The sequence below is a fragment of the Somniosus microcephalus genome, chromosome 18, assembly GCF_052327205.1.
Source record: "Somniosus microcephalus isolate GS21.2 chromosome 18, FLI_Smic_1.0, whole genome shotgun sequence".
Taxonomy (NCBI): Eukaryota; Metazoa; Chordata; class Chondrichthyes; order Squaliformes; family Somniosidae; genus Somniosus; species Somniosus microcephalus.
In genome coordinates, this window is record NC_141004.1 from 16,543,479 (window position 1) to 16,558,399 (window position 14,921).

Genomic DNA, 14,921 nt, shown 5'->3' on the forward strand with positions numbered 1-14,921 from the left:
GAACGGCGGACGTCGACCGCAGGCAACCGCCCAGGGATCCATCGGAGAGTTGCAGGGGAGGCTGTGGAGAGCTGGGCCTGGCTCCCCAGTCGAGGTGTTCCAGCAAGTCGTGCTGGTAGCAGGTAGTGCGCTGACCCTTCCGGACTGCGGCAGGCTTGGGCTCGATCGAGCGGCTCTGCAAAGGGGCCGTGCAGCGTCGTCGGGAGAAAGAGAGAGAGGGTGGAGCACACAGGGCGCGGTCGGTGCTCAAGAACCGGGCAGCGTGGAGAGGATAGAACGAGGGGAAGGAAAAGTGATACGCGCCGAAGCCGCGGGTCGCCGCCATTACCCTGTAGAACGCTAGGAGCAGCGTGGCAGCAAGGGGAAGAAGGAAAAGTGCGGGAGGCGCCATTTTATTCCATTGGGGAAGAAGGAAAAGCGCGGGAGGTGCCATTTTATTCCATTGGGGAAGAAGAAAAAGCGCGGGAGGCGCCATTTTAAATCACTCAAGATGCCGAAGAGTGGCAGTATCGCTGCTTTCAACAACGAGGTAGAAGACTGGACCACGTATGTGGAAAGAATTGAAGTGTACTGCGAGGCAAATGAGGTGGCCGATGGAAAGAAGGCGTCGGTATTATTAAATTTGATGGGCGCGAGAACGTACGGCCTATTGCGGAATTTAATTACCCCAGCTAAACCAATGGAGAAAAGTTTTGAAGAGATTGTTAATATCTTACAGGAACACCTAAACCCTACACCGCTGCTGATAGCAGAAAGATTCAAGTTCCATAAAAGAAACCAGTACAAAGATGAGAGCAATGCTGACTATCTTACGGAACTACGCAAGTTATCGAAGCACTGCCAGTTCGGAGCAGGACTGGCAGACACCTTACGGGATAAGTTTGTCTGCGGGCTCCAGAGTGAAGGAACCCAGAAACGACTACTTTCGGAAAAGGACCTGACGCTAGAACAGGCTTTCAGCGTGGCAGTATCCTACGAAGCAGCAGCGCGGGGAGCTGCGGAAATACAACAGAAACCACAGGAATACAACGCTAACGAAATGGCGTATGGAGCAGAAAAGTGCTATCGCTGCGGCAGAACAACCCATGATCAGAAGGACTGCTGGGTTAAGGACAAAGTATGCAGGCAATGTGGGAAAATGGGACACATAGCAAGAGTCTGCAGGTTGGGAAAGAAAACCAACACTACAAGAACTACTAAAGAAAAGTACAAGAAAGTAAAGAAATTGACAGACAGTAGTTCGGAAGATCAGGAGAGTGATAAGGACTCCGGGAGCAGGAGACTTAAGTTGTCTAAAGTTGCACAACATGATCGCAAAGGAGGATCACCGAACCATTTGGGTCACCCTCATGATAGCAGGGTCCCCAGTAAAGATGGAATTGGACACAGGATCAGCCCTAACTGTCATGAATTGACGAGACTATGAGCGGCTATTCTCACACATACCCTTGAAGGACACGTCCATTGTATTGAAGACATACACGGGGCAAAAAGTCTACCCCAGAGGAAAAATAAGGGTGCCAGTTGAATACAACGGCAAGGAAACACAGAAACTGTATATATACTACCAGATGGAGGACCACCATCATTGGGACGTGAATGGATCCGAAAAATACAACTGGATTGGCATTCCATTCAGGCGCTAACTGTGACTGATAAAAAGGATGATGACGTCACACCTGGACGACTGTCAAAGATTCTAACTGACGCGAAAGCGGTGTTCCAACAAGGACTTGGGACTCTAAAAGGAGTAACGGCAACGATAAAAATCGAAGATAACGCAAACCCAAAAATTTTTAAGGCCAGAGCGGTACCTTACGCGATCCGCCCAGCCGTTGAAGCAGAGCTGGAGAGTCTGGAGCATTCGGGTGTGCTGTCCAAGGTGGACTGGAGCGAGTGGGCCACACCCATCGTTCCTGTAATGAAGAAATCATTGAGCAGCACGCCTGGTGAACCGAAGAAGGTTCGCATCTGTGGGGACTTCAAGGTAACTGTGAACCCAGTCCTGCACACAGTACAATATCCACTTCCACGGATAGAAGATATTTTCGCCTCACTATCTGGAGGGAAACGCTTTACAAAGATTGATCTGGCCCAAGCGTATCTACAAATGGAGGTGGAAGAAGCATCTAGGAAATACCTCACGATAAACACTCACAAAGGCCTTTACCAGTACAATCGACTGGTATTCGGGGTAGCATCAGCCCCGGCTATTTGGCAGAGGGCGATGGAACAAGTCCTGCAAGGGATCCCGGGGACCCAGTGTTATTTGGACGACATCCTGGTTACGGGCGAAAATGACAGTGAACACCTTGCCCACCTGGAGCAGGTGCTCACGAGATTACAGGAATATGGGCTACGAGCCAACCGCCCCAAATGCGAGTTCTTCAGATGACAAATCTTGCATTGTGGCCACATGATTGATGAGGAAGGGTTGCATAAGTCGCCGGACAAGATTGAGGCTGTAGTCAAGGCTCCAGCACCGGAAAATGTGTCGCAACTGAGGTCGTTCCTCGGGTTGGTGAACTACTACCATAAGTTCTTGCCGAATTTATCTACAATTCTGCACCCACTGAACGCCCTGCTGCAAACTGGAGTAACATGGAAATGGAGTGATGAGTGTAAGCGTGCCTTTCAGAAATGTAAATGCCTAATCACTTCAAAAGAAGTATTGGCCCACTACAATCCAACACTACCGATTCGGTTAGCATGTGATGCGTCTCCCTACGGCATCGGAGCGGTGCTGTCACACAAATTCCTTGACGGTTCAGAGAGGCCAATAGCCTTTGCGTCGCGCTCGTTAACCTCAGCCGAGCGTAACTACGCCCAGATTGACGGAGTCCCTCAGCCTGGTGTGGGGGTGAAGAAGTTCAATCACTATCTGCACGGGCAGAAATTCACCCTACTGACTGATCATCAGCCCCGGTCTCCATTTTTAACCCAAAGAAGGGCGTTCCGGTGATGACGGCGCAACGGCTGCAAAGATGGTCACTTTTTCTAGGGGCACATCAGTACGACATAGAGTACAAGGGTACGAAACAGCATGGAAACGCTGATGGGCTGTCGCGCCTACTGTTGCCTACAGTAGAGGTAGCACCTGCAGTGGACCCTGTTGAGATATTCCATGCGACCATAGTCGAATGTCTACCTGTTACAAACTCAAGTATAGAGAAGGAAACCTGAAATGACCCGACACACTCTCGGGTCTATGATTTGACAGTGAAGGGATGGCCAGCACATGGCAACTCACTGTTGCCAGCATTCTCGCCAAGGAGAGAACAGCTGTCAGTGTGCCGGGGGACCTTGATGTGTGGATCCCGAGTGGTAATTCCACCCAAGTTGAGAGATAGAGTGCTCAATGAGCTTCGTGAGGGTCATCTGGGAGGGGTAAAAATGAAGAGCCTAGCCAGGGCGTTTGTGTGGTGGCCGGGAATCGATAAAGAAATCGAGGATATGACCAAGAGATGCACAGGATGCCAGAAGGTCCAAAACGCTCCACCACAGGCCCTGCTACATCCATGGGAGTGGCCCTCATCTCCATGGCAACGGGTACACATTGATTTTGCTGGTCCATTTATGGACTCAATGTTCCTAATCGCTGTGGACGCCCATTCGAAATGGCCAGAGGTCATCAAAATGTCCTCCACCACCACGGAGAAAACGATTGCAGTCCTACGGACCATCTTCGCCAGGAATGGCTTGCCAGAACAGATTTGCTCCGACAATGGGCCACAGTTTGTGTCAGAGGATTTCCGGAGGTTTCTGAGGAATAATTGGGTGAAGCATTACACATCTGCCCCATATCATCCAGCCACAAATGGATTGGCTGAGAGGTTTGTTCAGACCTTTAAAAAGGCAATGCATAATGACAACATACCACTACAACACAAGGTGGATAATTTCTTGTTTGCTTACCGGAATGCGACACATGCAGTCACCAACCAAGCTCCAGCCATAATGTTCTTCAACCGAAGGCTAAGATGTCGCCTGGATTTGCTCAAACCAAACATAAGACGAGATGTTGAGGATAAGCAATTCCAGCACATAAATGAGAAGCCAACCAGGAGCTTCAAGATAGGGCAACCAGTCTTGGCCCGCGACTACCGAACAGAAAAATGGCAGCCAGGAACGATATGCACACAGCAGGGACCACTAATGTACACAGTGGACGTTGGAGAGAGCATCATGAGACGCCATGCTGACCAGATTCTAGAGTCACGGGAACAAGCCAAACCCATACCACGAGCAGGTGCACCTGGTAATCAACCCGAAGTACAGATTGCGTCTACCTCAGAAGCAGTGGTATTGGAAGCTGACGAACCAACCAATGACAATGAACCAGAATCGACTCTTCCGCAAAAACAGGATACTCGAGAAAGGCGCTATCCAGTCAGGATCAGGAAGCCTCCTCAAAGACTGAACTTATAAATGATTATTTCAGTTGATGTATATAGTACAGGTAGACTACCCTTTATCCGGACTTCCGAAAACCGAAACCCTCTAAAAACCGAAGGTTTTTTCGTTCAGCGTAAGTCGTGCGTACGAACGAAAAAACCTTTGGTTTTTAGAGGGTTCCGGTTTCGGAAGTTCGGATAAAGGGTAAGTGGTGCGCACGACCCCCCGCGGACCCCGCCGGCCCCGACAACCGCCGACCCCGACAACCGCCGCGGACCCCGCCGGCCCCGACAACCGCCGACCCCCCCGCGGACCCCGCCGGCCCCGACAACCGCCGATCCCCCCCACCAGCCCCGACAACCGCCGACCCCCCCGCGGACCCCGCCGGCCCCGACAACCGCCGATCCCCCCCGCCGACCCCCCCGCGGACCCCGCCAGCCCCGACAACCGCGGACCCCGCCGGCCCCGACAACCGCCGACCCCCCCGCGGACCCCGCCGGCCCCGACAACCGCCGACCCCGCCGGCCCCGACAACCGCCGACCCCCCCCGCGGACCCCGCCGGCCCCGACCCCCGCCGACCCCGACTGACTTACGCTGAGCGTCAGCGTAAGTCGTGCGCACGACCCCCCGCCGACCCACCTTCCGAAATCCGAAATTCTCCTTTATCCGAAACTCGGCTGGTCCCGAGGTTTTCGGATAAAGGATAGTCTACCTGTACAGAGAAAATTGTAATTGTAATGAGTTATTATTTAGTTGTTAAATGAATGTTATGTACTGTTTATCTAAAAGGGGAGGAATTGTTGTGTATGTACCTTTTAAGAGAAGAACTGATTTTATACTGCAGTACCGGCAGTGACCACCCCTATATATAAAGCCATAGCAGGCTTCTGTACGTCAGTCTTAAGTGACCCTCTGTTCAAGTAAATACCTGTTTTATTGTTCTCCTGCAGCCCGTGTATTATTTATACTCGGACACTACAGTATGTTCCTTCAATTCCTTCCTCCCCCCCCCCCCCCCCCCACCTGTCTCTGCACCTGCTTAATATCTGTTACATCTCCAGCTTTTTCCAGTTCTGATGAAGGGTCCCAGACCTGAAACGTTTCTCTGTTTCTCTCTCCACAGATGCTGCCTGGCCTGCTGAGTATTTCCAGCATTTTCTGTTGTTATTTCAGATTTCCAGAATCCGCAGTATTTTGCTATTGTAGACATGTAAATGGTTGTTGCTGATGATTTTGCACTGAGCGTCTTTTAGTTCTCTGTTACTCTATTGCCCTAAATGAGATTTCAATCTACGGGATAGTTCGTTGATGCACAAGGGAAGATTATTATCTTAGTGAATTGAGAAAATGCAGCATCGACGTTGCAGGTTACTTTCACAGTATTGATGTGATTTAATCTGACATGTTAAAACTTTGGCTTACTTCACAAGCACTGCTCTGCGCAGAGGATGCTTTGAACCTCACGCAGATGTTCTGAGCGGCAGAGTGAACTGATAAACCGCCCCCACCTCCCAAAGCAATGAATGCTAAGTGGATAACTCAAGCAACAAACGTTGTAGCTGGATTAAAACAAATCTTTATGTTTGAAGTCAAGCACCCCGATACCACATTATATAATGAATGGTACAACTAGAAGTCATCTTGGTGCTATAGCAACCAAAAGTACCATCAGGTCATCCTGAGCCTGTCATATGGAGCAGCTATTATGTTTGGCCTCTAAGGCTACTTTCACAGTTTCTATCTGTAGAAATGCTGCACTTAATTGAGTGAAGCGTTTATCAATGTCAGCAATTGTTGGCTGAGGGATTGTGCCCAGCACTTAACCCATAACCCCCCGTGCTCACTGACCTACATTGGCTCCCAATCCACCAGCGTCGCGATTTTAAAAAAAATTCTCATTCTCAAATCCCTTCCTCTCTCCGTAACCTCCTCCGGCCTTCGAACCCTCTGAGAACACTGCGTTCCTCCAATTCTGGCCTTGTGCATCTCCCGTTTGCTGCGGCTGTCTCTTCAGCCATCTGGGCCCTAAATTCTGGAATTCCCTCCATAAACCTCTCCGCCTCGCTACGCTCCTTAAAACCGACCTCTTTGACCAAGCTTTTAATCACCTGTCCTACTAGCCCCTCCTTTGGCTCGGTGACCATTTTTGTCTGATTGCACAGACATACAGCTCAGGAAAGTGTCAGGTTCGACACTCAGTTTGTGCTATTAGCTGGTTGGAGGCAATAGCAGCACAATGTTGGCCTCAACGCCTCCTGGCTTAAGGAGGGAAAAAAAATCAGCCTGGGATTCCCACTCCGGATTGCTGTCCAGTGACTTCAGATGGAAATGTGCTTTTGTATGGGTGTCGGGTAATGACCGTATCAGGCTTGGCTATTGACGCCTTTTTTTTTTAATTCATTCATCTGATGTGGAGCTCGCCGGCAAGGCCAGCATTTATTGCCCATCCCTAATTGCCCTTGAGAAGGTGGTGGTGAGCTGTCGTCTTAACTACAACTGAGTGGCTTGCTAGGCCATTCCAGAGGGCAGTTAAGAGTCAACCATAGTGCTGTGGGTCTGGAGTCACATATAGGCCCAGACCAGGTAAGGATGGCAGATATCCTTCCCTAAAGGACATTAGTGAACCAGATGGGTGTTTACTACAATCCGGTTTCATGGTCACCATTATTGATGCTAGCTTTTTATTCCAGATTTAATTAATTGAATTTAAATTCCCCACAGCTGCCGTGGTGGGATTTGAACTCATGTCGCCGGATCATTAGTCCAGTAACATAACCACTATGCTACCGTACCCTACAACAGTTAAATAGCCTGCCAACGCCCATGCACAAAGAATGAACATAAGAACATAAGAAATAGGAGCAGGAGTAGGCCAATCGGCCCCTCGAGCCTGCTCCGCCATTCAATAAGATCATGGCTGATCTGATCCTAACCGCCAATCCACTATCACAGAACCATCTCCTGAATCTAACAGAATTAGACACACGAAATAGGAGCAGGATCAGGCTACACGGCCCCTGGGCCCGCTCCGCTACCCACAGGGCCATGACCGATCCGAACCTAGACTCATGTCCACATTCCTGCCCGCTCCCCGTAACCCTTAATTCCCTTTACTTCTAGGAAACTGTCTATTTCTGTTTTAAATGAAGCACCTGTTCAAGGTGCCAAAAAACCCAGATGGAATCGTATCCCAATGAGGAGTTGATGCCTTCTGAAGAGGAGGGAGAAAATTGACAAGGGGGGAATAGATGGATTAGTGCTTTAGCCTCCTCCTGATTCAACTGCAGTCATCAGGAAAAAGAGATTTTTAACCCTTGTAGACGGAGTTTGAAGACTAGCCTTTGAAATGAAAGAGATACAAACAAGAGTAGGCCATTCAGCCCCTCGAGCCTGTTCCGCCATTCAGTTAGATCTTGGCTGATCTGTATCTTAACTCCCATCAACCCACCTTGATTCTGTAACCCTTAACACCCCTGCCTAACAAAAATCTATCGATCTCAGTTTTGAAATTTTCAAATGACCCCCCAGCCTCAACAGCTTTTTGGGGGAGAGTGTTCCAGATTTCCACTACCCTTTGTGTGAAGAAGTGCTTCCTGACATCACCCCTGAACGGCCTGGCTCTAATTTTAAGGTTATGCTCTCTTGTTCTGGACTCCCCACCAGAGGAAATAGTTTCTCTCTATCTACCCGATCAACTCCTTTAATCATCTTAAACATCTCAATTGGATCACCCCGTAATCTTCTATACTCGAGGGAATATCCATGTCTTTATTACCTCTAGACTTGACCATTCCAAACCACTCCTGGCTGGCCTCCCACATTCTACCCTATGTAAACTGGAGGTGATCCAATACTCGGCTGCCCGTGTCCTAACTCTCACCAAGCCCCGTTCACCCATCACCTCTGTGCTCACTGACCTACATTGGCTCCCAGTTAAGCAATGCCTCGATTTCAAAATTCTCACCTTGTTTTCAAATCCCTCCGTGGCCTCGCCCCTCCCTATCTCTCTAATCTCCTTCAGCCCCACAACCCCCCGAGATATCTGCGCTCCTTCAATTCTGCCCTCTTGAGGATCCCTGATTATAATCGCTCAACCATTGGCAGCCATGCCTTCTGGTGCCTAGGTCCGAAGCTCTGGAACTCCCTCCCTAAACCTCTCCGCCTCTCTTTCCTCCTTTAAGACGTTCCTTAAAACCTACCTCTTTGACCAAGCTTTTGGTCACCTGCCCTAATTTCTCCTTATGTGGCTCAGTGTCAAATTTTTTGTCTTTTAATACTCCTGTGAAGCGCCTTTGGACGTTTTACTACATTAATGACGCTATATAAATACAAGTTGTTGTTGTTGAATATAAACTTTGTCTATGCAACAAGATCTAATGTGCTAAGCCAATGCCATCCAGTCACTGTGCTAATGCTGCCTAGCCACAATGCTGACCCTTTGCCGTGTGTTACACAGATTTCCTGATCAGGAGCTACGCCATACTGCAGTACAGTGGATGGAGACTATGTCCATGTCGGATCTGGTGGACTTTCTACCTCAGCTAGTACAAGTGAGTACTGCACAATCACACAACTCAAAAGTGCGTATGTGTGTGTTTGCACGCGTGTAAAATTTAATTTTATATTTGATTGACCTCACGTGTTGTTGCAGGCTTGAGGGGCTGAATGTCCTGCTCCTGTTCCTATGTTGCACACGGTGAACTAAAACTAAGAGTAGTCTTCTGGTGAAGCAGACTTCGAGGCTGGAGGATAATTGGACCAGGGCCTGCAGACGTTATTTAATCCCCGTTTGAAAGTCATACATTCTGACCTTATTTTTATATTTCTATTATAAATTCCTATGTCCACATTTAGAAAGGAAAGTTGCTTATGTAAACTTGTCACGCTGTAATTACATCCTCCCACCAGAGTGGGCGCTGCAGCATGTCCACTGTGGGGGAGGAGGATATGATTATAGTGTATCAAGCTTACATAGTTGGAATTTTTAATGGAAAAAGTTGATGAGAAGTGCACATACGCAAGATATATTATGAGAGAGAACAGGTAAACTAAGTTTGGTGGGGATGGGAAGCACTTCTATGTTGTCACGATACTTCTACAGATGAGATCAGAGTAAAAGGATACACCATGCTGATAGAATAGAAAGTACTCTTTAGAGACTGGGTTTATGGTACATTATTGTTATGGGTTCTTGCTGCCTGGCCTGCGCTTGATGTGAGCACTGGGCACAAAGCCACCAAGTCGTCTTCAGCAGCACTCCCAAACCTGTGACCTCCACCACCTAGAAGGAGAAGGGCAGCAGGTGCATGGGAACACCATCACCTCCAAGTTCCTCCTCCAAGTCACACACCATCCCGACTTGGACATATATCGCCGTTCCTTCATCGTCTCTGGGTCAAAATCCTGGAACTCTTTACCTAACAGAATTGTTGGAGTCTCCCTTCCTAAAAGCACTGCGGGAGTACATTCACCACACTGACTGCAGCGATTCAAGGAGGCAGCTCACCACCACCTTCTCAAGGGCAAACTAGGGATGGGCAATAAATGCTGGCCTGGTTAGCGACACCCATATCCCAAGAATGAATAACACAAAGCACACACTATCTATTTGAGATTGAAATTATTGGCATTCCATATTGACGCTTTCAATCCCAGATAGATGGTGCACATGGTCACCTTCCTAATGCCTCCTCCTTTATTGATGCTGCCCTTGTTCTTTGTACTCAGTACCACTTGTAACCGATAGCTCTGGCTGTCTGAGCAGCAAGTTCCAGACCTTTTGTTTTCCCCAAAGCAAAATAATTGAATTATTTTGCGGTTAATCATTTTGCCACCCAATATTACGGTTTGAATCAACAGCCCTCCCTCGAGAATACTAACCTGGATTACTGCTTGCCATGGCTAGCTTTGTATATACAGTACCTTGTAATACCCAGGTAACAGTCTGAGAGCGAGACGCAGAAATCAGACCTGACTGCAAGAATTATAGCAAAAATATAAAATCAATGATTCTTGGAAATTAAAAAAAAAACACCTGACTTAATGTACAATAGGCATGAACTTTTTGGCGTGTCTGCCTCATCACAACTGGCCAGGAAAGAGTTGAATGTTCGTTCAGTCTGCATCTGAAGGTTTAACAGGTCATTTGAGCAAAGATCTAGTTGAGCCTTGGTTGCGTTCATGGCGATATAGCTTCAGAGGGATGCTGTCCCAAGCAGAGGGGGTGCCCCTTGACATGTTCAGTGACCTGTGTCTTTTATGTCTTGCAGGCCCTGAAGTTTGAGTGTTACCTGGACAGCCCCCTGGTGAGATTCCTGCTGCGGAGAGCCATCTGTGATGTGAAAATTGCCCATTATCTCTACTGGTACGTAAACCGAACGATGCTGGCAAGCTACACCACATTGGACAGAGTTGGTACAAACACAGAGACACAGACTTTTAGGTTGCTTCAGGTTTTTTGAAGAGGTCTTCTGATGTCTTTCTGATCCATATGATTTTTGTTTTAGAAAAAAGCACTCGTTCTCTAATGGCTCAGTGGTAACTCTCTTGGCTCTGAGTCAGAAGGTTATGGGTTCAAGTCCCACTCCAGAGACACGAGCACAGAATCTAAGCTGACGCTCCAGTGCTGAGGGAGTGCTGGACTGTTGGAGGTGTCGACGTTCGGATGAGACGTTGAACCGAGGCCGTGTCGGTCCACTTGGGTAAACGTAGAAGATCCCAGGCATTGTTCGAAAAAGAGAAGTGGAGTTCTTTCAGTGTCCTGGCCAGCATTTATCCCTCAACCAACATCACTTAAAAACTGATTAACTGGCCATTATCTCATTGCTGTCTGTGGGACCTTGCTGTGCGCAAATTAGCTGCTGCTTTTCCTACGCTACAACAGTAATTGCACTTCAGAAGCACTTCATTGGCTTTGGGACATCCTGAGGTTGGGTTAGTGATGTGGTTGAGTGTTGGGTTGGTGATATGATTGACAGAGATAGGGGGTGAGTTCTGAAGCAAATTCTGACCCTGTACTGATCCCAGTTCACCCACTGTAAAGCTTGAATGCATTGCACTACAAACGGTGACTGTAGATGGCATCTGATATCCTGCCAGCCCCTTACATAAATGCCGTGGATATTTGATGTGAGGCAGCTCCAGCATCAGGAGTCCTCCAAGCCTCTTGCTTTTGCTGCACTGTGGGCATTGATTCAGCGCGCGGGCTGTGCATTTCATACAGTACGTGTCTTTGATCTTTGGCCACAGTGCGTGAGGCCGCGTGAGTGCCACGCAAGTGCCACCCTTGCAGCCTGGAGCCAGCCTTGTGGTGGGTTGAAGCTCTGTTCCGTAACTGTGATGCCCAGTCTAGGATTGGGCGCGTCAATGAATTGTGATCCAATCTGGAATTCGGCGCTGTTCAAGATTGGGATTCCTTTGCTGTGCTGAATGTGTGTTGGCTTTAATATTATAGCTCTGGGTTTAATGAGCCGCCGCACCCTTGGAAGTTCCAGTGACCACCCTGAAATAATCAAGTGGAAATCCCTGTATCATTTGCCCCCATTCAGAACTATAGGATTCATTTGGGGGTGCAGCCATGAACCCCTTACCCCCTACCCCTCCTTTTGCCCTGGCCCGCCTCTTTGGCCTCACTCAGCAGCTGGAACCAGCATCTGTGCGCCAGGTGTTTACGACCACAATTGCCACTCAGCAGTGAGCCGTCGCTTGCCAAGCTTGTCAGCAGCTTGTAAATACCCGGAATGGTTTGGGACTCTTGTGAGTCGGCAGGATGTTTGGGCGTCGAGATGGAAACATCAAAAACCAAACCCAGGCCACATCAGATGCGCTGGAGGGTTGTGTGCGGTTCCCTTCTCACTGCCGCAGCTCAGCGGAGCCTGTCTTAACGTATTCCAGCAGGACACAAAGTTGCAGCTACTTTTATGGACGTGCGCTCCCCTGTTCTTCTTCAGTCTTCCCGCTGCTCACAACATGCAACAAAATCACTACTGGCCGAAGAACGTGGGTCAGAGGTTAATAATGTTTAATTATCGGAGAAAATCAAGGCACACTTGCTCGTCTCTGGCTGCACACTCAACCGCTATGAGTCTGAATCTACGGGGGGGAGGGAGGGGGATAAAAGCACACTTCAAACATTGAAATGACACGCAGTTAAATTAGAAGTTTCTGTGGAGCATATAACATCTTTGAGAAGCCGTGCCCCCTGTGTTAAAAGTATACTCCAGGGTCAACCTCTGAGATGGTCTTGTTTCTTTTAAGAGGAGATGTCCAAATGGCCTGTCCACACGTGGCCCTCAAGCCTTGGCAACCTAGCCCATGAAGCTACAGCAAACTCAGTCCTATCTGCGTTTATGTTATATTTGTCCTATTGGAATGTTGTGGGCCTGGAGATTTGAAAATGGTTGTTGTTGGTGCTGTTCCCTCACTGGTGGATAAATCCAAGATCTGTTGGCATCAACATAGAAACATAGAAGATAGAAGCAGGAGTAGGCCATTCGACCCCTTGAGCCTGTTCCGCCATTTAATGAGATCGTGGCTGATCATCCAAATTCAGTACCCTATCCCTGCTTTCTCCCCATATCCCTTGATCCCTTTAGCCTTAAGAAATATATCTAACTTCTTCTTGAATATATTTAATAAGTTGGCCTCAACTGCCTTCTGTGGTAGAGAATTCCACAGGTTCACCACTCTCTGGGTGAAGAAATTCCTCCTCATCTCAGTCCTAAATGGCTTAGCCCTTATCCTTAGACTGTGACCTCTGGTTCTGGACTCCCCTGCCATCAGGAACATCCTTCCTGCATCTAGTCTGTCTAGTCCTGTTAGAATTTTATAAGTTTCAATGAGATCCCCTCTCATTCTTCTAAACTCTAGCGAATATAAGCCTAATCGACCCAATCTCTCTTCATACGTCATTCCTGCCATCCCAGGTATCAGTCTGGTGAATCTTCGCTGCACTCCCTCCATGGCAAGAACATCCTTCCTCAGATAAGGCAACCAAAACTGCACACAATACTCAAGGTGTGGTCTCACCAAGGCCTTGTACGACTGCAGCAAGACATCCTTGCTCCTGTACTCGAATCCTCTTGCTATGAAGGCCAACATACCATTTGCCTTCTTAACCGCCTGCTGCACCTGCATGCTTACCTTCAGCGACTGGTGCACAAGGACACCCAGGTCTCGTTGCACTTCCCCTTTTCCCAATGCATTGCCATTCAGATAATCTGTCTTCCTGTTTTTGCCACCAAAGTGGATAACCTCGCATTTACCCACATTATACTGCATCTGTCATGCTTCTGCCCAATCACCCAACCTGTCCAAATCATACTGGAGTTTCTCTGCATCCTCCTCACAGCACACACGCCCACCCAGCTTTGTGTCGTCTGTAAACTTGGAAATATTACATCTAGTTCCCTCGTCTAGATCATTAATATATATTGTGAATAACTGGGGTCCTAGCACTGATCCCTGCGGTACCTCACTAGTCACTGCCTGCCACTCGGAAAAAGACCAGTTTATTCCAACTCTTTGCTTTCTGTCTGCCAACCAGTTCTCTATCCAAGTCAGTACCTTACCCCCAATCCCATGTGCTTTAACTTTACACGCTAATCTCTTATGCGGGACCTTATCGAAAGCCTTCTGAAAGTCCAAATACACCACATCCACTGGTTCTCCCTTATCTATTCTACCAGTTACATCCTCAAATAATTCCAGTAGATTAGTCAAGCACGATTTACCTTTTGTAAATCCATGTTGACTTTGTCCGACCCTGTCACTGTTTTCCAAGTGCTCTGCTATTACATCTTTTATAATAGACTCTCGCATTTTCCCCACTACTGATGTCAGGACTTTACTCCAGACCCCCACCACCCTCTGGGTGAATAAAGTTCTCAACTCCCCTCTAATCCTTCGACCAATTGATTTATTACTTTAAATCTATGCCCCCTGGTTATTGACCTCTCTGCGAAAGGAAATAGGTTCTTCCTATCCACATTTTCCAGCCTACTCATAATTTTATACACATGCACAGATTTAAAGTAATAAATCAATTGGTAGAAGGATTAGAGGGGAGTTGAGAAGAACGTTTTTTCACCCAGAGGGTGGTGAGGGTCTGGAACTCGCTGCCTGAAAGGGTGGTGGAGGCAGAAACCCTCATTGCATTTAAAAAGTAGTTGGATATGCGCTTGAAGTGCACGTAACCTGTAGGGCTACGGACCAAGAGCTGGAAAGTGGGATTAGGCTGGATAGCGCATTTTCGGCCGCCACATCTGATTCATTTTGTGAAAGGGCCATCCCTTTCCGAGCATGTTAAAAGACTGTAGATCGTATCGCTGCGTGTCCTGTGCTTGTATTACCAGATTGCTTCTGACCCAGCCCCAACTCCCACGCAAGGAGGGAACTCCCATTACAGCTTATAAACAGTAGGCAACCAAAATGTCATGAAAGTAGAAATAATTTATTTTCCATAAGTTAGAACAAGAGGGGTTGGTCAAATTTTTTTTTATATGACATTTTTAATGGGGCTGAATTA

At 48.0% G+C, this 14,921-nt stretch overlaps 1 protein-coding gene across 1 annotated transcript in view; it reads left to right on the forward strand.

The window, feature by feature from the left end:
• Window positions 1-14,921, forward strand: part of LOC147105051 (phosphatidylinositol 4-phosphate 3-kinase C2 domain-containing subunit beta-like) — a 166,572-nt gene that overhangs the window by 111,385 nt on the left and 40,266 nt on the right. Inside the window, exons 17-18 of the mRNA XM_086011098.1 lie at window positions 8,853-8,946; window positions 10,666-10,760. Coding sequence (XP_085867224.1) covers window positions 8,853-8,946; window positions 10,666-10,760 — 189 coding nt within the window. The remainder of the gene's footprint in view (window positions 1-8,852; window positions 8,947-10,665; window positions 10,761-14,921) is intronic.